Below are 26,226 nucleotides of genomic sequence, written 5' to 3' on the forward strand. Positions count from 1 at the left end.
GATCTGCGGTAAAGCGAAACTGCGGCATTTGTCCGAACATGAATGCAGAAAAAGCGTTTATTGAATTAGAGCTTCTTCGCTTAAATTTTCCGCCTTCTGGGCGGTCCTCTTCTACCGAGGCCAGCCAGCCGGAAGCCTACGCTCGCGGGAACAGACGTGTGGAACAACCGCACAATCTTGCAACCCGACCGTGGAGGAAGGTGGCCGCACGTGTTGATCACGACCGAGGCAAATTTCACGCTTGCGGTTTTTTTTCTGCTTTTATTAAACTGACTCCAATTAGTTTCTCCTCATTGTAGGTTGAATTTTAAACTATTTAAAATTCAATTTAATTTTAAAAATCGTAACAACATTCCTAGAAATATTCCTTTCAAATGTTCGAATGAATCTGATTGCTTAACAGCACCACGGTTACCATGATGGCGCTCACTTCGGATCGCCCACCTGGTGGGTGATTGTCATTCTAAAAATAGACTGCGAGCTAAATGCGTATTCATTCAACCCGTGAAAAGGTAACACAGAACGTGACAAACACCGAACTGAACTGGGCATCGCCGTTGTCTTAGTCAAAGTCCGGTTGGTTGGTTGATTGGTTGGTTGGGCGGAGAGAGCAAGCAAGTGAAAAATAATTTTCCAGCAGGAGATTTCTCCGCTGGATTTTTTACAGCCCCTGTAATTGAGCGTTTAATTGATGCAAATATTATTGGCAATAAATATGGCGCTATTAATATTGCACAGCCCAGCTGACAGATATCGGGGAATCGCCGGAGGGGCTCTGTCTGGATATGGCTAGAACAGGCAATTATAGGAAGTACCCCCAGACGTGCAGGCGGAAACCCTGGAGTCTGGGATTGAAATCACTGAACATTATAACGTTTATTATTGGCCATCAATAAGCCTACGGTTTTTGTTGTCTTTCTTTTTTTTTTTCGTTCGTTCGTTCGCCTCCCCCCGATAGAGATAGAGCGATAGAGTTGCTATGGCAGCGGTGTTGCTCTATCAATCGCCGGCAATGAGTTCGAATAGATTGCACACGAGACACGAATCAATTGATATTGTTGCGTTTTACCGAGCAGTTTCGTAATATCCCGGCTATTCGCGCATGTCTTCTGTTTATGTGTGTAGAATGCCCCGCCGAACGCCGGCCGCCAGTCACCGCCGTCGTTGCCCTCGCCCGGTTTCGTTGCCGGTGAGGTGATAAAAAGTATAAAATATTGGCACTTTTCAATGAACGGTGTGTGCGATTGTCTAATGGAGATAGAGGAGAAGGGAGCTTTCGAGCGGGTAGCTTAATTAGGCACAGTCAACTGTAAATTTATCTATTGTTACTTATAGCTGCGGCTTGAACTGAATGGTTCGTGGATTCGATCCACTTTCTCTTGGGAAGCCCGACGTTGAAAGATAGTATTGTTCATGATAAACAGCATGGCTATAGCCTATTCACGCATGAGTTTTTGTTTAATTCGGGTTTTAAAATTATGAATTTTGATTTTCTCAACAATTCATGCAAAATACAATTTCACAAAATTTTTGACAGTGTTGAAAAACTCCCGAGAAAAGATGAAAAAACTATAATCTACCACTCAAAAATATTTCTAAATATCTTTTTCTTGTTTATTAATTTATCATCTTTTAGTGATATACATTTTTCGGTAGCTCTTTCTGTATTTCCTAAGAAATCACCCAAAAAATTAAATAAAAAGTTTCTCAGAGAAGTAATTTGAGACCACTATCGTTTCTAGCACAATTTTATCCATTCAAACACAGTATGAATAACAAGGGTCTCATGTTGCTTCCTTGCGGCACTCCTGAGTTATTAGTATGCTGGGGGATATTGGAGAGAAATCCGAATCTCTATTCGAACTGCTATTCGTAAAATAGGAATGCCACCAGGATTCAGAAGTCAGGGTTCAGCTACGTGTTTCGGTTTGAAGTAATGTAAAATCAAACACGCCCCTAACCGCAATGATAACCAGAATTTTGCTGTAAAATCATGAGTTCGAAAAATGTATTGCGATTATTTAACGAAAATTTCATGTGTCTTGGTGGACGAAGAAACTTACGTCTTTGAAGATTTTGAACAACTTATAGGATTGGTCAGAAATGCAACATCATATTAATTCCGGCTAAAAAAGCTGTCTGAATTTCCCTTCCTATACATTGTTTGGCAAGCAAACAATATTTGAAGATTTAGCAAACACACTTGGGGCAAAACAAGTCAATATTTGATCAGCACCGATGCAATCAACAAGAAAATTTACCAGTAGGAAAGCCTTTAAAAGCGGTGCTGCTTTTCGTCAAAATCTTATTTTGTCCCGATTTGGTATCGTTGCAAAAACCGTGATTGAGTGGTATTAAGCCGATAATCCTTCAAATTGATCTAAGTTGCATCCAGTCGAAAGATGTTCGACCCTGATTAGGCCTTTCCACGTGAAAACTCACGTAAATTTCTCTAAAGAGAGCTACGTTACTTTCAGTTGAACTTTATTGGAGCATACAATAACATCTATCTGATTTCTATGTAAATGCACGCATACTAACGCAAACTACGTTGAATTCACGTAAATAGTACGGGAAAAGTATGATGGAAAATATTCACGTAACTTTTCCCGTAATTTCGACGTGAAAATTATTTTGAGTGTAAAATAAGACACAATGTCCTTTCTTAAAATTTAACCGCTAGTTGATAAAATAGTTGTTCACTTAAGATCGCCGGAAACGACTTCTACAAGCGGGAAAAAATGAGATAAGATCCCAACAAAGCGACAATGCCGACAAAGGGACTAGTCTACAATATCTGACGAAAAAAAAATTAACAGGAAAAAATGAAAATTATTTCGAATTAAGCCCAGACGATCAATCTATTTTCTATATTATCTTTATCTAATACTATAAGCGCCGTTTATAAGCAAAGCAAACCAAGCCCCTGACAGAACACCATATTTTCACGAACGCCACCTCATGAACACTCTGTCATCCGGCAGGATTTGTTGTGGGTCCGAAAGAGAAGGGACGCAAAATTAAATAACAAACACAAAAATATTCGTGATTGGCTGAGGACGTCATTATTAGTTCTACTGCTTACACCGGTCCTATTTTCACTACAATCATCTAAATCTGCAATGGTAAACTATTATCACGGAGTTTTTCTAACCGAAGAGTAAGTTTCATCTAAACAGCCAAACAACTACGCTCAATGCTTTGTTCGTACTGCCAGCTTGACCCCGGAGCTAGGAAGTTGGATATGGTGAGACACTTCATAGAGATCGAGCTAATCCTTACAGAAGAAAGGCGAAAGCGTCGAACGGATAATAGTGCGCGACCGTGCAGCAGAAGCTGAAGAGCAAGGCCTACAAAAAGCTTTTCTGGCCGGGTGGTCGGAGCAATCGGCCAAACGTTGAAGAAGCTTTTTGCCAAAACGAACATTACAAGCGTTAGTCGAGACCAGTCGTGTCTGAGTAGTCTCCCAAAAGGAGCAACTGTAATGACTAATGAGTGACGAGAGCTACGTAAAGCTGAACGACAACGACTGGCAGGGGACCGACTACTTTACATCCCCTACCATACCAGGAACGTAAGCGACGACGTCAAGTATATCTTCCGCCCCAAGTTGCCGAATAAGGTCCTCCTGTGGTCGAAGGTCACTGAGATTAGAATGTCCAAATCGCTGTTCTTTTCTTCGGGGTTTGCGGTACCGTCATCCGGGGCGAGATTGTGCCAAAGAAGCACATGTTTTTGTTCTTTATCTCAGTATACACGCAATTTAGGAACTAAGTTGATTTCAAACCTATCAATATATACTAAATTGTTCAATTAACAACTACTGTAGAGATGGTTTAGTTACAATGAAACCTAATTTTACTGGAAGTGCATGAACTTTGGCACAATCTCACCCCTTCTAGGGGGTGACATTGTGCCAAAAACATAAAGTTGAGCTGAAAACCTAAACAGTGAACATTAGTATGTTTATAAACAATACACATAAATATCAGTATAAAGTAGTTCATATGGGGCCGTCCATGAACTAAGTGGATTATTAGGGGCAGGGGGTCGGCCAAAAACAACGCATCATACAAAAAGTATGAACGAAAATAACCCGGGGAGGTCTGAAATAACTAAAAATGAGTCCGTACTCAATGGACAGCATTTATATAGCCAGTAGCGTTTGTAGGGTTAACAAGGGGGAGATATATGAAGGGGTGTATCCTAAGGGGGCATACCTATTTGATTATTTAACAAAAGTAACCACTACTTCGTTCGAGAACCCGCGGCCGCAGAACATGTGGCCTATGCCACCCCCCTCCCCCATCCTTAAAACTGGTAGTTAATACACGGTATAATATATTCGTCTTATTTTAGAGTGTTTATTCAAAGCATCTGAAATTCCAAAGCAAAAGTAAAAATTAGTTTAAATTACTTAGCAGACCTATGATGCTATTTGCTCCAAAATGGATGATGCAATCTAATCTGTCAAAATATTGTGCTCAGTAGTAAAGAATGTGAGTGTACAGGTGTATACTGACGTATTTCTGTTGTGTATGTGAAATTCACAAATTGGATCGATCATTATGGCTTGGCACAATCTCACCTCCGTGAAGCTCGAAAAGTACAAAGTTTCGAAAAATATTATTTTCGTAATCAAAACTTATTCAACGCATAATAACCATTCAATACATTGTAAATGATTAGTTTATGTACCTTTGAAATAGCAAGTTGATGGGATTTCTTGTTTGGGTTGGTTTATGCAGGACATTGTTTACAAGCGTTATTTCCGAGTATTTTTGATCGCGAACTTTGAAACCCTGTTTAGGCTAAATAGTGTGCTGATATTATCTGTGTTCCGCTCTAAGTTATGAATAAATATGTTATGTTCATCATCATTTTGAATTTAGGTCACCAGTTTTTATAGATATAATAAATTTTCACAAATTAACATTTCTGGTTTTTGGCACAATCTCACCCCGGATGGCGGTACACGTGGAGATATACAAGACGAAGTGCCTTTCGGAAATTGTCAAGACAAGAAGTATTGCGAAGGAAGGTGTGGTTTTTTTTTAAGCGGACCTGGCCCCAGCCCATTGTGTCAACAAAACGAGCTGAAGATAAACGTTATACCAAAGACCGCCAACTCTCCTAACGGTCCGAAACTGCATGAAGCTCAAATTGAAGATCTATTCTATATCTATAAGCCCATTGCAAATCATTTTCAAAGTTTTTGTCACCCCCCCCCCCCCCCTTGGAAATTGGCTTGAAAAATCGGGGGCAAAAAAATAATTTGTAGGATATGAGTTAATTTTTTTTTATAAAATCAATTGTCTGTGGGCTCTACAGTTTGAAAAACTCGAAAAATGAGTGTACAAGTTGAGTTAACGCTTCTAGCACGAAATAGAAATGGAAATTAAAACAGTGGAATTTCCGAAACTCCGCCAAAAAATTTTCTTTCGTTTTTGTCTTTTCGTTCGTAGATTTTTGCATGAAAAATAACAACGTATTTATTAAAAGCAAGAATAGATTTGATTTTCACGTTTAAACTTGAAGTGAGGATGCCTGAAATCCATATTTTTTTGCTCGATTAAAAAATTCTCTTTGTTTTTTTCGCCCCCCCCCCCCCCTGTAATAGCCTAATTTTGTGGCAAAACTTCTGGTCAGCTGCTGTAAACTTTTTTTTCATCGCCATTCAAAATTAGTACATTTTTTCAATGCGATTCAATTAAGAGTAACGAAGTATTCTGGCGAACACTAAAAGTTGATAAAGCTAGAAGGAACGCTGATTTAGGAGGCGAGGGGGTGCCAAATTAATTTTCTGCCAAGGGCGCTAGAATGTTACGGTACGGCTTTAATTGTAAGCGAAGACTCGAACAACTCATGCCAGACTGCATTCCACACAAGTATCAGTAACTTATTTGCATCCCATAGTGTTACAAAACGTTAGAAGTACAGTTTGACGTTTTGATCATACATTCCGGTTATCTTCGTTATAGTGAATCTAGATTATCACATAAAAATATTTTTTTTCGCGAAAATTATAGAAAATTAGGATGGGTACCTCCGATTCGCTCCGGACCGATTAAAATTGCAAGATGTTGGCTGGAAACTCACGCAGGCTGCGGCAGGTAAACACTAAAAAGTCAAACTAATTATGAATATATGTTCCGTCTTAGCTCCGGAACGCTTGAACCGTTCTCCATCAAACTTGGTTTACGCCTTTCATGTCATGAGGGAAACAGAACTGGGGGATTGACCAAAAAGGAGGAGGGGTTCCCTCCTCCTAACGAGAGAAACTCTAAATAAGTAAAAACGAATACAAAAGAAAGCATTAGAACCGATAACAGTTGTATTAGAAGCTGTGGGGAAAAAGGGATGGGTCTGAAAAAGGAGGATAGTCACTGCTAGGGGAAGATGTCAAAATAGACAGACGAATATTTATAAGTTGAGTAGATTATATTATTAGTTGAGCAAGCCATTTGAGTCAATCTAATGAATCTTTCTAATGAATCTTCAAATAAGTGTTCTGCTCCGCCTTTCGAGAAAAAAAAGCAGCAAGGAAAAATGACCCCTACATAACCGAAGGCATGCCTACGAGTTAAGCACAATCTGGAGGTATCGGCTGTATGTATGATGTATAGTGTTTTCCCGGTTCTAAACGAAAGAATTCAATGTAAAAAAACATTTCTTGGTATCTGGCTCAGTGCCGGAACGAAACAAAACGTTTCGCACAGAGTCTTTGGGGGATTCCTCGCACAGGAATCATGTCGAGGAAATCGGCAGATGATTCATACAGATTCGAGGGATGGGAACTATCATTAAAAATCGTTACCGATAACTATCAGTAGTTTTTAGTATGTTACTGATAACTATCAGTAAATATCAGTAATTTTACCCATCGCGACATTGCACCAAAAACTAGGAAATTGTAATATTCTGCGTTATCATTGTAAGTTTACATTGTAGTTTATCAGGCTGGCTTTATGGGAGCTCGCGGAACTACGAATCAAACTTTTACCATCCGATAGGTCTTGCAAAAATGTCGAGAGTACATCGTGCTTACGCATGAGATCTTTATTGATATCAAAGCAGCATATGATACAGTCGATCGAGACCAGCTATGGTACATAATGCACGAAACCAGATTACTGGATAAACTAACATCGAAGACCAAATACATGAAAGGAAGAAGCTGAAAACAAACAAACGAAGAGAAGAAAGAAGTAGATGAGTTCGTGTAGAAGAAGGGAGATGAGTTCGTGTATTTGGGATCGCTGGTGAGCGCGGATAACAACATTAGTAAGCAGATCCAGCAGTGCATTCAAGTGGGAAATCGGGCCTACTTTTTCCTTGGCAAAACGATCATAGAATCAAGAACCATACGCTGCTGTATGAAGCTGACAATACACAAAATCGTTATTAAAACTGTAGTTCTTTATGAACTTGAAACCGTGTTCGGGCGGAAGGTACTGCGAACGATATTTGGCGGGGTACAAACTAAATGCGGAGTTGCGGAGGTGTGTGAATCAATAGCTACATGCACTTTTTATAAAGATTCCCATCATATATCCGGCGAAAGACGGTGGGCTATAGTGGGCCGGGCGCATGCGACGAAAACAGTTCTCTTCAACAACCCCGCCGGATCTCGAAGCAGGAAGCTCGACGTGCAAGATGGTCGACCCAGTCGAAAGTGATTTGCGACTTCAGAGACGTCTGGGAATTGGCGACGAGCAGACACATTATGTCATCCTCGTTTATCGTACGCAACTACCCACATACCAGGGTAATCTAACTAATTTCTCAAACGGGATGACGTAACTGTATCAGTACCAGTAGTTAATGATAGTTTTCCCATCCCAAGGTTCTTGTCGGATTCTTATATGAGAATCCAACAGTTGAATTTCCGGGATGTATAATTCGGTGTAGCGTTCACTATAGAATAGAAATCCTTTGAATTATAAAAGCCTGGCGTATTAGTTCAGCCGTGATCAAAACTTTGAAAATCCGACCGAATAAGCAGCAGCGTGCTACGGCAGCCAAGCAAACGAGATAGCTCTTTACGAGCTTTTCTCGCAGGAGAACCGCGTGCGTGGTCCTGCTCGCGTTGTATTCAACAATTCTAGTCGGACCGTCAAGAACCTTCTGGATTATGGAATTTAGCCTTTCAAGGGTTCCAATGTTTAACCGGTAAAGACTGTAAAGGCACCAAAGTGTGTAAGTCCATCAGGCTCGTTACGAGTGACTTCCATATGATCTGGTCTAAAGACCGCTCTTTCAGTTTCCCCCGAACCCCCCGGCTTTATCATCTGACGAGTCAGAAACTAATGATCTACTCAATGGGTCCACTTTTGTTAAACTTTCTTCCCCTAAACTCCCCCATGAAAAGTACTGGCGAAGCAAACTCCTGCATTGGATACTTTTTTATTCTACATCTAGCATCCTAAGAGTTCACAGTCTAAAAAATTATTTACAAATTTTCAGTAGAAAACTCACTTTTTGTTTAAATTATACTTATTTTCACTAGGTTTCACAAGGCAACAAACAAGTAAAGTTTTTGCTGCAAGGATAACTTCGTTTGATTTAGTCTGGTGAATATGGTGGGTGTAATGAAACTTGTCAATTGAGTATACCGAGAAAATCCTAGAGCTACCTAGAACCAATCGACGAAATAAAAAAATAAATATAAAAAATAGTCCTAGGAACGCGACTATGATACTTAGAAGAACTGCTTGATATTACTAAAATTTTCGAACAAATATTGAATTTTAGAAAAATCTAATGGAAGCCGCAGAAAAAGCAATTTTAGATCTTTTCTCTGTTTACTCGTCAAGCCATCGGTAATCCAATTTGAATCAGATAAATATTTGTTAGTTAATAAGCAAACCTGCAATCGTGAATACAATTTCTACAAATGCAAAATATTACTAATTGGCAGACAGGCGATTCCGAATAGCCAAGGCAACCTTCAATCAAGATAGGGAGATCACGCCGCGTTTGAAAATATGCCTCCATTTTCAGCTATTACAGGCCGATGTTCGGCGTTCGTCGAAGCATTCCTGCCAATGCGTGCACAGCATTTCACTCATAAAACTCCTCACCCGTCCGTCCGTCCGTCCATCCGTTGAAGGCACATATTTTGCGCGCTTTTCTTCGACGGTGCATTCTGGCCTGGTGCACCCAACCCCCGGGATCACCACCATGTGTACATAAATATTTTTAGAGTATATGCAGATATGTTCCAGCCAGCCCAACCAGTGGAAATGAAAGACAAGTCAAAATAGCAACCATTCCTTCGATCACATCGGAGTGATAATGATTCAAGCTGACTGCTGCGTGACACCACACATTTGTTTCCCATTGCACCTATTCGCCACCCTCTCCGCTTTCTCAACCCATACCACCCAGCCACCCATCTCCCCCATCTGTGCACTTACATTGCAGAAAATGCTATCAAACCAATAGCAGCCGGATCAGAGCGATGCAATTCCGCGTAATGCACCGTTCGTATCGTGATCTCTCGCTCCGGTCCGACCGGCAGCGATGACGACGTCAAGTCGAGAACGATAACGGCCGGCCTGACAGGGCTGACTGCGGGGCCTCCCCGACCGTGTGTGTGTGTTCAGTTTCAGTACGGACGGGGCTGAAATGAAAGTCGCCCGGTATCGTGGTGGTGCTGCTGCTGTGATGGAGCAAAAGGAATGCATTTTTAAATAGATATGCGGTTCGATACCGGTGCAGCAGCGGTAGCTGGTGGAGATGATGGGTTGGGACAGAGGTTTGCGGTCGGAGACAGACGATTAGGTGCAATCAAAGTCTTTCTCGATATGATCTTTTCATTTGCATATGAACGAAGGAACGAATGGACGAACGAGCGTACCAACCAACGAACCTGACAAGGCTGCTGCTGTTTTATGGGGACAATTGCGTAGGTTTGCTTTGGATTAATGAACTTCGTTAGCCGGAGGCTCGAAACGGCACCTTCCAATGGGAATGGGGTTCAGGGAGTTAGATCAAAAACCGGAAGCCATGCAGCTAATGGGTTCTTTCTTTGTGGCGCCTAAAAATTGATTTGATTTTTAATCATAAATTGTGGGAAAACAATAATTTTGAAGAAGTCGTTAATACACTTTTAGAAATTTACCATTAGGAGGAGATGTGAAACTCCAACGCATGTAATTTACAGCATGCATGCACTATCAAGTTTGTGCTAGTACCTGCCAAACAAAATCTACGCTCCGCAATGATGCACCACCCACATAAGTGCAGTGACTCGTTCTTAGCTATACAAAGGTTTTAGGGTGGTACGAAACTGATTCTAACAGTTTTTGCTTCACTAGAAATTAATAAATATTCAAAATTTAAAAAGTTGTTTTGTAATTGCATTGAAAATAAAATAACTCGTGGAACTCATTTCAAACAAAACTAATTACCAATTGCCGGTTAAAACTTTGAGGCACTCCCCTGGAAGAGTAACAAAGTTGTCACACAAATCTGCAGAGTAGCACGCACTTAATGCTTGGAGGGGGGGTCAAAGGAAGATTTTAATTGAAAGCAGAGTTTTTTTTTCGTTCACCTCATCAGTCGGCTGGGCTGGCTCGTTGGCTGCAACATGACAGGAAGAAATAGAGAGCGGAATTGCGACATTTTTGCATTATGCGCACTGGGAAATGGAACGTCTTTCGCGCCTCGAGCACCATTCCGGGTCAAAATGTAAAAAGCGTATTAATTTGTGTGTTGGAAAGAGCGTTGAATCGTTTGATCCTTGTAACCTCTTTTGTTTAGTTATGTTTTGTTTCGTGCTGCTTTGCTACACTGGTTGGTGCACTCATTAAGTCTTCCTGTTCTTACATTTAGGGTGACCGCTTTCCTTCGTTGATTTGTTAATATTTTTTATTCATTGCGTTGGTGATAAAATACCATCAATCACAGCAAGGACGTTAAAACAGCAATAACTGCTGATATGGAATGATTTAGTTGAATTAATCCCAACAAAAATGTTCCTAAATATGTGAAACATATTTTCCTTCCATTATGTTTATATTATCCCATTATAACACCGCTCCATTTCAATTCAAGAATCCATTCAACCCGTAAATGGCTTTTCCACGTTACGACAGAAACATCGCCTGGTTAGTAGCTGGAATAACATTGCGAAACGAAGAACGGTACCTTCTAGCAGCAGAGGAAACCATCAACCATCTAGCCCCCGTAGGAAAGCCACCACAGTAAGGCAAACAGAGAAAACAAAAGATTTGACAAATGGGATTTAATTTTCTCCTACTTTACGAGCTTTTGATAGGACACAATGACGCATGTTTGAAACCTTCTCTTCCTTCTGCCCGTCGGTCCTTAACCTAAACGCAGTGGAGCCGTCCCCGATTCAGACCGTCATTGTCGTCTCCTTCATCAGCATCATCATCCCCATCACCACCAGGAAGTGACGAATTAGTCTGCGCTGTGTGTGTTGAATACAGCTATTTGTCCACCACCTCATGTCATACTCCACGACGCGACGGCTTCACTCGAACGCGGTTGATTCAGTTCCCAATTATAATTACCTCCCATGTCCATACTGGGGGGAGCAGGCTTACTCATAGATGCGACGAGCGAATGATGAAATATTTGCCATTCAAAAACCACTCAACTCAGCACTATTTTCAAGCAATCCTACTTTGACTACAATGTTTCAACTGCGATCGCAGACCGATGGATCGGTTGCGAAAGTAACATTTAAGATAAAGCCCAGGATTTATGCCGCGTCCAAATCTCATAAACAGTACACCATTAAAAAAAGCCCGACCTCGCTTATCATAAATCAAACAATTTTTTATTGCACGAAAAGACAGAGACGGCGAGAGAGCGAGCACAAGCCATCCGTCGCGCCGCCGTTATCCGTGGGTTCGGGGCCGCCGCATCGGCAAGGGAGATGGCTGATATTTGCTCATGTAAATATTTGCCAAAAGCAGCGCAAAGCTATTAAATGAAAAGTTGAAGCAAAAAAAATAAAAGTAAGAAAGAAAAGGAATTCTTCTTACGAGTCGAACGCCGAACTGAATGCAAATGCTGCGCCCGCCGCCGCCATCAAGCACTGGTGGTGCTGTTTGTTCGAATTGATAAGAGAATATAGTCGGAACGGATTTTTCCCACGGTTTCGGTTGACTTTAGATAAAACCCTTTTCTGTTTCGATTGTTGTTTGCCCGGCTCGGCTGAGGTTGAGGTTGTTGTTTGCATTTGCTGACGGCATTATCTTTTCCTTTCGAGCAACGCCAGCAGCAGCGGTGCGGCTGTTCACATTGGCGATAGTTTTCCGAGAATCAACGGAATCAGGTTGGAACCATCGCCATCGGCGCAGTTGGGTTTGGGATCAGGTTGCCTCGGACAAGTGCCAGTGGATTTGATTTTGGTGTCGATTTGTTTGCTGTTTTAATGATTTTCTTTAAATAGACGCGACACAATCCTCTTATTTCAAGAAGATGAAAATCATTTGCCCCTTTCAAGTCGACACAGCTTCTTGTTATCCTGAAAATAAAGCATACAGTTGGTTCTTTTTTCTGTAAATCTATCAAAATTCAATTAATTCAAAACCAACTATACGGAATTGTACGAGCAAAAATTTAAATTACTACGTGATTATTTGAATAGTGAATAACCACTCGTAATGAGTAGAAAAAAAACAACTTTTCAAAATGTTTCGAGTGTAAAAACTCTCGAGGCATTACACTGCTCAATTTTTATAGGCAAGGTGCTCTCCCGTATCCTGTTCTTTAGACTGAGACCGTCAGTAGAATCCAGGTTTTCGTGACGATCGTTTCACGACGCTTCAGATGTTTACCCTGCCTCAGTAACTAGACGAGTTCCGGGACCGATAGTACAACTTGCAGACTCATCATATGTTTGTGGACTTTAAGGCGACGTATCATTCAGTCATACGAAGTGAGCAGAATGGCGGAAGAGATCTCAGCGTCTTTCGTGATGTTGGATGGATTGAATTGCTATTCAACATTGCCCTGGAAGGTGCAATATGAAGAGCAAACGAGGAAAGGAACGGAACCGTCATCATGAAAGCTCACATCCTACGGCTCACGTAGCCAGCTGAAGTCCCGCAGTTTGCAAATTCGCACTAAATTGGAGTTCTACAGAACACACTCGGTGGCGCTTTACGGACATGAAACACGGACGGTACAGAAAGCTGATCGACGAGTACTTGGAGTTTTTGAGTGTAAAACTCTGCGATCTATACTTGGTGGCAAAATGTGAAATGGAGTGTAGCGCAGACGCATGAACCACGAACCACGCAAGCTGTATAGAATGCTGATGTATTGGTGGTGGTACAATGTTGTAGACTTCGATGGGCAGGACACGCGGCCAGAATGCCCCACGAAGTAGCCAAAACTATTTTCAGCAGAGACCCTGCAACCGATTTTATGATGTGTATTTTTGAAATGAGCCATATCCAAAATAATCACAAAAGTTTTCATTGGACTTTTCTAGGAAAATGTGTTGATTTCAATTTTTTCAAATGTTTGGTATTGGGGTTGATGAAAATATGAATGAAAACGATATTTAAAAAATTCGAGGTCTATTATTTCCACATCTTGCTTATTTCAGGGATTCATAACTAATGAACCAATCTTTTGAGAGTCTTCTGTGACACTTTTGACATCTTTTCGAGACTGTTTTAAAACTCTTTTGACACTTTCGTGAGATTTTTTGTGCGCCTCCTTTGAGGCACTTTTGAGACCACTTTGAAACTTTTGTGAAAATCTTTTGAAACCCGGCTAAGCCTTTTTTGAAACTTTTTCGAGAAGTTTCTTTTAAAATTCTATTGATACTATTTTGAAGCTTATTTGACACACTTTTGAAACTTTTTTTGAAATTCTTCTGTGATCTCCTTTTTTTAAATTTTTTGAAATCTTTTGAGATTTTTTGAACGCCTCTGAGATTTTTTTGCATCCCTTATGAGCCCCTTTTGAAACTTGTTTGACACTCTTTTAAAACCTATTTAAGACACTTTTCGGACTTATGGCACTCTTTTGAGACTTTCTCAAAACAGCTGAACTCGCACAGCTCTATGGCGAACCCAGTATCCAGAAGGTGGCTAAAGCTGGACGGATACGATGGGCAGGGCATGTTGCGAGAATGCCGGACAACTACCCTGCAAAGATGGTGTTTGCCTCAAATCCGGTAGGAACAAGACGACCAGGAGCGCAGCGAGCAAGATAGTTAGACCAGGTGGAGCGAGATCTGGCGGAGAGTACTCGGTGTCCGAGGAATTGGAGAGCGGTAGCCCTCAACCGAGTTACATGGAGAAACTTTGTTCAACAGGCTTTGTCTTAAGCTTTGTCTTAGCAAGCCACCTAACTAAGTAACTAAGTTGAGACTTTCTTGAAACTCATTTGCGATTTTCTTTAGATTCGTTAGAAACTCTCTTAAGACTTTTTGATAAGCTTTTCTGGATGTTTTTGGGACACGTTTGAAACCTTGTTAAGACTGTTTTCAGACTCTTTTGAAATTCTTTTAGGATTCTTTTCAAAAGTAATAAAGTTCTTTTGAGAGTTTTACGAGTACTTTTAAGACACTTGAAATTCTTTTGTAAAAAATCGTATGTTTTTAAATTCTTTTGAGAAATTTTTGAGAGTCTTTTACAACCTTCTTTTAGGATTTTTTTTAGGAAATGATATCCATTTGAGACCCTTTTGAAAATTTTCCGATACTGTTCTAAGATTCTTTTAAAACCTGTTTGAGAATTTTTCGAAACCCTTTTGATTCTCTGTTGAGATTCGTTTAAGAGTTTTTTGAGACTGTTTTGATATCCTTTTTTTATATTTTTCTTCCGAGTATCTTTTGAGCACTTTTGAGTCTTTTTACCTTTGTTATACTATATAACAAAGGTTTAGAAATTGGTCGAAAAACACGAAATTGATCCGAGGCCCGTAGGGCCGAATCACATATACCAATCGATAGAGCTCGACGAACTGAGCAATGTCTGTGTGTGTGTATGTGTGTATGTGTGTGTGTGCAGCTCATTTTCTATCCCCTGTTTCTCGAAGGTGGCTGAACCGATTTGACCGCTATTACTTTTGTTTGAAAGGTATTATTGCCTAGTATATCACTATTGAGTAGCTTTGCGGTCCGACGTTTCGTTTAAAAGTTATAAGCAAAAATGTGAAAACTACGTGACACGCGTTTCTCCTGAACTACGCAACCAATTTTAACGATCTTAGTACCAAACGAAAGCTCTTGCTGTTACTAAACTTTTTACCAAGTTTTATTGAAAACGGACAAGCAGTTTAAAAGTTAGCCTTAAAAAAACATTTTTGATAAGGTTCAAATGATCGCCTGTTTCTCAGAGATGGCCAAACCGATTTATGCGCTATAAGTTTTATTTGGCAGGTAATATAGCCGGATAGATCACTATTGAATGGTTTTTGGATTGGACGTTTAATTTGAAAGTTATGAGCAATCGTATACACCACACCAAAATTAACAATAATTTATAATGATTTTAACCAAGATAATTTACCTAATTTCAATTATTTTAATATCAAACGAGAGGTTTTGACACTACGAATATATATGCAAAATTTCATAAGAATTGGTTTTACCGGTCAAAAGATATCAACCCTCGAACGCTCGCGCCAACTTTTGCAACACAGTTACTCGCGCGCACAATAGCCCAAAACCAAAGAAAACGTGCGCACTAGAGTTTTGACTAGGAAAACTTGTTTTTAAGTTTATCGAACCTTCGGAAGAGTTTCTTGAAATTGAATGCTCTATCATCTGGTGCAATTTAAATTTGGATTAATCCCCCTAAAAGTGAAAAAAATTTTTTTTTCAGTTTCAATATAACACATTGATATGTTCTGCAAAGTTTTAGAGCCTATTATTACAAGAAATTTTGCTGAAGACTGTAACCTGAGATAGAAGCGAAGACAGAGAAATCTTATTTATTGTTTCTGTATTTGTAAAATCAGTTTTTCTATTTTAGCTCTTTTTGTAATTGTTGTATGACTTTTTCATGTGTTACAAAGTTATACAAATAGTAAAAATACACAACTTTACTGAGAATAGTATACCTCTATGTTGGCTTGTTTAGGAACTGTAGAACTTTGATTATAAAAATACCCTGATTTTAACCCCGAATTACTCGACTACCAACTGACGGATACATTTTAAACATTTTACATTTGCTGATAGTTTTGCTACATACAGACATCATTTTTCCATATGAAGTAACGTGAAAAAAATTCCAGTTTGGGGCCAATAAATCTGGTTTTTGCCAGATTTTTGATTGCGCGCCAGACCAACAGACAAAGCTTAAAACCTTCCAGATATTTGGCAATGTGCCAGATTTTCGATCCTCCGTCTTGCACTTCTAATTTTGGACAAAATTTAGCATCTTCGGTGAGCAAAACGAGCAAGATTTTTTCAGGAAAACGCCTCCCCATCGGACTAATTTACCACCAGATTTTTGCCAGACACTTTTATTCGTGTTCGCCAGATTTTCGGGAAAACCTGGTGGCAACCTTGGGTACACCTCACATGCTGCTTGCTTCGTTTCTGTGCTCTCGGTTTATGCTGATCTATTTTCCTAACAATTTAAAATATTATTGCATTGAATAATTCAGACATTTTGCTGAACATTTTTTTGAAGAATATATGTTAGTTAAACACCGATTGGTAAATATGGCATTCATAAACCTACACATGTTATTCAGTATACAACAGCGTGAGTAACCGAAGGTTAATAAAAATTGATGAAATTTTTTCAAGAAAACCTTATTGAAGCATAGTTATGCATAGTTCAAAAACCTATAAACTAGACCTTTACTACGCAATGTATGTGTTAAAGAATAATATTTCTTCTTACAACTTACTTTTACTTGCACTTACCCACATTAGTAACAACTTACTCAGCAATTTCATGAGAAAAAGAACTATCAAAATTTGTAAGTGCTACTATTTTGTTCAAATTTTGTAAGCTTATTCAATTTCCAAAATTTTTATGTAAACCAACGCACAATGCAACGTTAACTAATAGATGAATTATGTTCCGAAGACGTGTCGATTTCTATCTCAAATAGCAAAGCAAAGCCGTGGGCTTAAACCGTCATTAGACATTACCCTTCTTTATCGACAGACTTCGCAGCCGGCTGATAGAGTACAGGAAAATTACGGGGCCAGTGTAATAATCCTACTGACTCTATCTAGCAAGCACCGCCTAGCCGAGATTCGAACATACGACGACTAGCTTGTTAGACCAGCATCGTACCTCGATCTCAAATAGCAAGTAAGACCGTATAACAAAGGTTCCTTTCACCAATAGGTGGATTAAATCAGGTTTTTTGGGAGTCTTTTGAACTCTTGAGTTTCATTTTAAACTCTTTCACTCTGATCTCTCTTCAGTTGTCGAATTTTAAACTCTTTAAACTCTTTTTTATAAACTGTTAAAACTCTCTTCAGCATTTTTTAAACTCCTTTTAGATTTTTTGACTCTCTTGAAACTCTTCTACGACTTTTTTGAGGTTCTTTTAAGACTTACGTAAAACTCTTTTAAACCTGTTTTGAGACTACTGAGATTCGTTAGCGACGGTCTCGAATTCTTTTGAGACACTGTTAAAATTTTTTTGAGATTCTTTTTTATACACAGACTCTTGTGAGTACCTTTGAACCCTTTTGAAATTTTTATAACTGTTTTGAACTTCATTTAGATTCTTTAAAACTCTTGAGCCGCTTTTGAGACTCTTATTATTCTTTCGAGAAAGTTTTAACAGATTTTATTTTCATTTAGATATTTCCGAGACTGTTTTAAGACTTGTTTGAAACCCTTTTGGCTTTCTTTTGAGACTGGTGTGAGACTCTTTTTAAAACCTATATAAGGATCTTTTGGGATACAGGGCACTCTTTTCTCAAGCAACACAATTTTAACACTTTTAGTTGCATAAACTTATTTATGACCAAAATTAGTCATATATCGGTTGCCACAACTACTTTGCAACAACTGTGCTAGTAGGGTTGAGACTTTCCTGGACCTTTCCTGCGTTTTTTGATATTCTTTGGCTCTTTTTTATGAGTTTTTTGGAATGCTTCTGAGACTTTTGAAGCTTTTGAAACGTTTAATTCCTGACTTGAGACCTTTGAAAACCTTTTAAAGTTCTTTCGAGATTTTTTAAGACTCGTTTGAGAGTCTCTTGAGATACTTTTAAAACTCTTTTGAGTCATTTTTGAATACTTTTGAGTTCCTTTTTACCCTATCTTGATACTCTTCTTTTCACACTTCTTTTGAGATTCTTTTGACACTTTTCAAAGACTTTCTTGAGACTCGTATAAAACTCTTTTAAGACTCTCTTAAAAGTTTCTTTTGAAACTCTTTCGAGGTGCGTTTTAAATTCTTCCAGACTTTTACGACGCTCTAGTGAAATTTTATTGAGACTTTTGAAACTCTTTTGAGAATGTTTTGATTTTCTTCTGTGATTCTGTTGAGAAATTTCAGACACTCATTTGAGATAGTTTTTCGAGACGGTTACAATTTCAAGTCTCTTCTAAGAAATTTTTAGGCTCCTTTTTTGTTCATAATTTTTAGAAAGTTTTTAATTGTTTGGAGACTATTGTGAGATTTTAACGCAACTGTTTTAAGACTATTTTGAGACTCTTTTGAGATACTTTTAAAACTCTTGAAATTTTCTTGAATTCCGTTGAAACAGCTTTGAGACTCTTTTAAGAATCTCTTGAAAAATTCTTTTTTAAATAATTTTTCGACTCTATTAACTATTCTTTGAACTCTTATGGGATATTTATAGCCTTTCTGAAGGAGCATTTTTTAAAACTCTTTTGAGGCACTTTTGACACTCTTTTGTAACACTTTTAAGAAGATCATTTGAGACTTATCCGAAACTGTTTTAAGACTCGTTTGAAACTCTTTAAGGCCTATTTTGACACTCTTTGAAAACCTTTTAAGACTTGTGCTTCTTTCTTTAGAACTATTTTAAGGCTTTTTTAAGAATCTTTTAAAACTTTTTTGAGACTCTGAGATTTTTTTGAAATTTTTTTGAGACTCTTCTATGACTTGTTCGAAAATGTTTTAAGACTCTTTCGAGATTCTCTTGAAATTTTTTTAATACACTTTTGAGACTCTTTTTTTATAGATTTTTCACACTCTATAGATATTCGATATTTGGATGTTTAAACAAAAGAACAACACTCGCTAATAAATTCGCAGGGCAACCCAAGTGTAAAACCCCTTTCTAAAAGCAAGCGTTGGCCCGTAAAAAGCCAGCCATTTTTGCAATCAATTTGAAACCCTAAATTTTCACGCTAATTTACGTAACATGTACTTAACGCGGCGCAATTTACATAATAAACAATTGCACCTCCACCGAAAGCCTCTTGCCCATTACGTTTAACGGTTATGTCAGCCATGAACGTCGGGGGCGCATCGATTGATGCGGTACCCTTTTTTGATAGCTTATTAATAATATACTACTACCTGTTGCATTAAGTGGCTGCACTCGCAAGGAGTACTCGTTATTCTGTTTTTTTATTCATTTTGAACTCTTTTTTTTATTGCAATATTCGCCATTCAAATTAAAAATCTCCAATTTAGGAGTTAGTTTGATTAAGTGATCGGTAGTCGTTTATTGGACAACTAATAATGGGCTCGATTAGTTGTACAATGTATAGCTAATTCTATCTAATTTAAATTTATTGCCATAAATTGCGGTGCAACTAATAGTAATCCAATTAGTATTACATTCAAACTAAGTACATCAAACTATTAATTTTATCTACTAGGCTCTTTGGTATTCATTTACGATTCCGGTAATTGCCAATTAGAAATGCCTCCTCAATCAGGCTGTTTTGATCTAAAAATGTGCATTGTTTTGCAATTGTTATTTTCAACGGAATTAAGTGTGTAGTTTGTCAAATGAGTGTAGGTATCATGGCAGCAATTTATTTGCTGCTTTTTATTCGAAATAAAGTAAACGAAAATTATAGAGCGATCAGGTTGTTTAGAATTTTAATGCGACTCTTTGGTTGGAAATGCGAAGGTTACGAAAAAAAATTATAGGGATATAAACTTTAACAACTTGTTTATTGTATTCTATTGAAATGAGCACAGTGAAATACTATGCAGAAAAAAGAACTGAAAGAAATTTCTGGTTATTAATCAATTGTCCATGGTTTAATGGCATTTTTTTTCTCGAATATGATAGTTATTAGATAAAATTTTCAACTTGCCGCAATATTATAGCTAGTTTAATAATTTATTTAAGATATGATTATATACAATTTGCAATTAAGAAGACAACAATTGCTCGATTGAGCAAACTGCGATCGAGAACTGTTTTTATGATCAAAAACTCATTTAAAACAATCGGAATGGTTCGTATTAATGGAGAACAAAACAAAACTATAGTTGGCGTTCATAACCTTACGTCTGCCATCATTGAAAGTGTTGGAAAAAAACTCTGTTCGCCGTTTTTAGACATAAGCGTTATTTTTTTCCTCTTCTGTTGGGTACTTTTACCATTGCGTTCATTATTTAGAACTATTGTGGTAAAAAGTTATTACTCTTACAGAGTGTATTAAATACAGTCGAAAAAATCAGTTTGATGGCGCTATGAACACCGTGACTAAAAAGTAAGCGAGTTTAAGAAAATAAATAGTAACGAAGGAGCAGCAGTCCTGAAAGACTAAATAAATAATCTAGCGTGAGATGCACGCATGTTATTGGTCTGTATGCAAGGTTTTGAAAAGAAAGACAAAATCGAAAGGGGCTCGATTATCACATTTTAGTGTCGCATTGTTCGTACTTCCACTTCTTTGCCGATGATACCAATCAAAACATTTCCAGTCAGAAGTTTTACTCCGATTGGAATCAATTGTATGCTACAATACATTTCAAACGGAATTCAGAATATGAATATTCTGAATTCAGAATATATATCTGATCAGAATGGTTCCGACCATAATGTACAATCGAAGCGAATATGAACGTTGATTATTTTTACGACAGCCCAAGTACTCTAGTACGGGTTTTTACGGGAAGAATATGAAATGTTACAATTTAATAAATTTTAGATCACGTGTTACAGGAAAGTTGTATTCTTGTTTTTCACTCTCAAAAAAATATTGATATAGGAAGCATGTGGTACGAGATGTCCGCGCTTCCTGGTCTTATTTTTGTCCAATTCCGTTCTTGTCTGGTCCTGTTATTGTCCAGTCCTTCCTGTCCTGTCCAATCCCGTTCATGTCCTATTGCTGTACCTATTCTGTTACGTTCTTTCCCAATTTCGTTCTTCTTCTGTCCCATTTTAGTCCTAGTCTAATTCTCATCCTGTCCCGCTTTATCTCCCGTTTTTATCTAGTCCCGTTCTTGTGCTGTCCCGGTTTTGTTCTGTCTCATTTTTGTTCAATCCCGTTCTTGTCTAGTTTCGTCTTTGTATTGTCACCTTCTATTCCGTCCTATCTTATCGTTCCTGTCCAGTTTTGTTCTGTCTTGTTCCAAAGGCTTCGATGAAACAAACGTTTCACTACTATTTGGCTTAATTTACTGCAAACAAAACAAAGGTTTTCTATATGAATCGGACGGGAACTAGTTGTATAACTGCCCCAGTAAATTGGACACTCGACAATCAGAATAGAGAGCAGTCAGTGAATGGCCCGTCAGCACGACCGTCTATCATCAGGTGTATGGCCTCTGTATTTCGGTACACGCACGAACTTAACTTTTAAAATAAATTGGCCATATTTTCAAAGTTGTCCTACAGTTCAAAGAGGTAAATGAAATTTGGTATCTTTTTCGATTCCTCTGATTACTCTCTGCGGTACCTACATGGGGAGCAGTTGGTTTGGTCATTGACAAGAAAAATGATAGATAAATGAATAAATAAATTCAATCAGATCAAGAGGACTTTTCTACATCGTAACTGTAAAAGTGAATTTGTCAGAAATTGTTCTTGAACTGGTTCGCGTTACAAAAAAGATCAAATTTGGATCCCAAAGCAGTGAAAATTGACATTAATTCGGAAGGTGCAAATTTCCCATATATTTCATCCACAAATTCTTAACTTTCCAAGCACAGACGATACATGCTTATTTAAACTAGCTACTGTAGAACAGAAGAATTTTCATACGTGGATACACAAGGAAGAGAGTAAACAAGAATGAGTCGTCATTCTTATTTTACTCGGTGGCTTGGTGGTCTCGGTTGCGGCAAGGAAATAAGGAGGAACAGGATTGGACAGCAAAATGACGAGCTTGCTGTTTGGTTATTACTAGTGTAGGTCCGTAAAAAGAGTACAGAGACAGTGAAACGTTTCATCACTGTCTGTTTTCGAACTTCGAAGAATACAACAGACGACTGGAAGAAAATTGGAACACTAGTTTTTGATACTTGTGAATGAAACAGAGTGAAACTTAACGGTTGTTTCTTGCTTTGCTTTGCTAACAGGGCCAGTATTGGAAAACAGGATAATTTACGAAGCCTATATTAATCGTATAACAACTTTTCATAATGGTCTTTAAAATTTGAACAATTTTCGGTAAAAGTGGCGGATTGAATGGAATAATCAGGCTGGAGGGACAACATTAGGTCTGAGACTATCCAATAGAAGGGTGCGGCGATAGTTTAATTTCCAAAACACTCGGGTACCAACCGAGAGAGTGAGGGATTGGAGTCCCACTTGCCATGGAGCGACTCAACATATTTTTGGCCTCATATCGAAATTTCCCAGTTTCATCCAGTCTATCATTCTTCTCACCAAAGGCCTCTCCACTTTACAAAAAAAGTTTACGTTGAACCGCGACAGAGTCGGAGATAAGTGAAAATTGAAGTTAAGGTTATTTTGCTACAGCAACCGTATTTTTAGTACTTTTCGATTGAAGCATACAGGAAACCTACATTTAGGCGAAAAACTCCAAGATGTTTGTAGTGAAAATAGGTGCAGTAATTTTATATGAATTTCCTTCGATTGAGAAAATTTAAGAAGGTTTATTTAGGAAGAAAAAAATACACTACAAATAGTGTTTTGAGGCTTAACGTCCAACCTCGTGCTTTGTTGTCTTAACCTTTATAATGAGGGCAAGCATTGATCTAATTCTTTATAACGATAGTTTTTACAGTTGACGTAGGAAGCGGTAGAAGAAAGTAATGAAATAATGACGTTGATAGTATCTCAGGGGAGACAAAACGTGAAAGAAAAAAAGCGCAAAATTAGGTAAGAGAGAGTCATTGAAGCAACGCTTATTAAGTTTGTATAACGTTCCTCTATATCCAAACATGAATTTACTTTGCCCTTACTCAGCGAGGTGTCTTGGTGAGTGTGGTGCGGAGAATAGGAAAAATACGCCACGAATTTTTTAAGCAATTTGGATTTTGGAGTTTGGATGGAGTTTTTTTTTTATCGCAATGAAATGGATATTTTTGGGAAACACGAACCAAAAATATCAGTTTCTTTGCCCGAAATCTCCGTCTTATTGCAAGTAAAAATAAAACACCATGCGTCTTCATTACATTTTCGTACCTTCTTTTTTGTTAAAAACTTTATCTCAGAAACACAAAATTATAAGTCTTCAATATTTTGATATGTTAATTAAAATCTCTCAGCTTTTCAAAAAATATATAAAAAGAGTTCTTTATTTCTGTACCCATAAAAACATAAAAAATCCAAGTTTTAATAATGATGCATAAATTTTAGCTCCACCTCAGTATTTTTCATAGAAAGGTAATCCTAGGTAATCCCATTAGAATACTTTTCATTTGCGCGACAATGCACAAAATCGCTCCAGTGGTTCAAAAGTTATGATTTTTCAAGAAGAAGGTTAAGAAGGCAAACGAAAGTCGTGGGGTTTTTTGGCACCACTCTAACTCAGAAAGGACCTCGCTAGAAGCCAATAAAAAGTTACGGGTCTAATAATTTTCGGAAAGGAAAAAAGAATCGGAGCAATTTTTTTACTGTGGAATTTTACGGAATGTTGAAGTCTAATTTTGAAGGTTTGATGATAATGTTAACATTAAGACCTTTTCTTTATTAATATTTCTATGTTGTTAGTTACTGCAACTCCCATTAGTAAACATCCATTAATCTAATTCCATCAACTAATATAATTTTCATTTTTCACAAGAAAAAACTTTAAAAAATATGGAATTGACATAAGTTGCTTTTATGACAAAACTTTCAGGGATACCAGGGCAGTGTGGTCCTTTTTCCTGAATAAATTTTCTCTTCCACAAACCAATGCAATGTACATAATCCCCATTGAGGGAGACATCATGAATTCATTATGCCTCAAAACACCAACCGTTTAGTCCGGTTGGTGAAGTTGTGCCAAAAAAACTTTTTTCTTTTTTTTTTGGCTCCCGAATGAGAATTCGTTTTCCCCAAAACGAATAACAACAACTCATGTGTTTAATTTAAATCACTTACGCAAATTATCGTGTAATATAATCGGAAAAAGTGGAACACGTGGAATGCTAGAGTAAATGAATACGAAAATACTTGGTCTTCTTTCGTAATTTGCATTTGAACCAAAAGACAGAAAAAGAACCTTGGCACTACACGTTCCACTTTCGAAGTTTGACCTTCTATCTATTTAGACAGACTTCACAACCTACGCAGAACTGAGAACCACAATCCGTCCGCACGGACGTGGCACTAGGGGAATCCGTCCCTGCTCCTTGCCCCATTGAGTTGGAATTTCAGTACCACCTTCAGTTCAAACGAACAGAATTTAATGTTCGCATTTTTTCGTTCTAACGTCAATGTGGGAAAAGTTCTTCTCTCAAGATGCTTACACTTTCAGTTCGGGCATTGGTTAGCCAAATGTTGAGCAACTATCCGGCAGAACCATGCAAAAGCTAACTTTCAAAGCCATATGCAATGTACTGTTGTTGTTGTTGCATTAACGAACAGAACATTTAATATTTAATGAGTTCTGTTAGCTCTGTACTTTTTCCGAAGAGGAAACTCATTACAGAATTCAGCGCACCACCGCCTCTGACCAAATTTATAAGTTTGTAATTCAACTTCATCCAATATAGATAAAGATTGGTCGACGGTGTTGCTTCTACTGTTTCTTTTTTGTGCGCCAACTTAATTTAAGTTTAAAATTAATAAGAGTTCGGCAGTGCAAGCAATAAAGGACATTTCAAACGGCCAGTTTTAGTACACTTTAAACAAAAAAGCCCTATAAATGATAAACTCTGGATGGAGTCGTTTTTATGACGGCATAAAAGTTTTACCTACTTTCTCACAATGTTATCTGTCTGAAGTAACATTTTCATCTAAAACATGCCATTTTACTCTGACTTCAGATCTCGAAAGATGTCGCAATTGAATTGACTAACGGGCAGTTGCTCTTACAACAAAGTCAACACACCCGGAGAATGAAGATCCTCCGACGACAAGGCGAAAATTATGCAGACACCAAATAAAATAACACCCATTTTCCAACACACCTCCCACAGGACTGATTGTTTATAAGTTCAGTCGTACTGACTGAAGTTCTAAGTCTATCCTACGACGGACTGTTTCTGGTCGGATTCGTTTGCTTTGTGCTACTTACTAGAATCCTATAGTGCTGTATCCATAATTTCCAATAGCAGTATAAACACATTGAGCCGTGGAACTGTGGCGGCTTTCGGCCTCTCCGGGAACCGGGAAAGACGCTCGGTTTTCCCCCGCACTCAACTGTGACTGCGACTTTAGGATATCCAACAAATCCTTTCTGCTCGTTTTGCGGCGGATCTCGTTCCTGTATGTCTTTTCTCGCTGTTTTCACACCACCAGAATTCGTTGTCGTGCCGCAATCATCATAAACATTGTCCGACTGCTGGCAAACAACGATAAAACTTGCAGCTTAGAACAAGACAGTCAGCACAGCGCAATCCTCTCGACCGTCATAGCCCCCGATTCGGGCTGGATTCGCCCTCGCGCGTACGGACCACGGGCACTGGAACGGGCAGCACACGGCGGCGGTTGCAGCACTTGGTTTTCTCACACTACGAGCGCGCTCGCTGCGCACCGGTATAGGTTGCAGATATTATTCCACCCATGCATCCATCTGGTGCACTACCGTACCGTACCGGACCCGACCCAACCCGCAACGGCAACGCAACGACGAAGAAGGGAGTTCCTTCTCCCCGCTCGTTTCGCATGCAAACACTTACACAAACAAAAACCCGTTCAGCACTAACTCTTACTTTATGGCTTTTCTACGGTAATCGCACGGCTTTTGGG

At 38.6% G+C, this 26,226-nt stretch overlaps 1 protein-coding gene across 1 annotated transcript in view; it reads right to left on the reverse strand.

Annotated features, from left to right (window-relative positions):
• The window catches only part of LOC128743677 (probable serine/threonine-protein kinase yakA), a 42,774-nt gene extending 17,171 nt beyond the window's left edge, over positions 1-25,603 (reverse strand). Inside the window, exon 1 of the mRNA XM_053840299.1 lies at positions 25,553-25,603. Within this exon, the coding sequence (XP_053696274.1) occupies positions 25,553-25,603 (51 nt within the window). The remainder of the gene's footprint in view (positions 1-25,552) is intronic.
• Between the last annotated feature and the right edge of the window lie 623 nt (positions 25,604-26,226).

This window comes from Sabethes cyaneus, chromosome 3, assembly GCF_943734655.1.
Source record: "Sabethes cyaneus chromosome 3, idSabCyanKW18_F2, whole genome shotgun sequence".
NCBI classification, from domain to species: Eukaryota; Metazoa; Arthropoda; class Insecta; order Diptera; family Culicidae; genus Sabethes; species Sabethes cyaneus.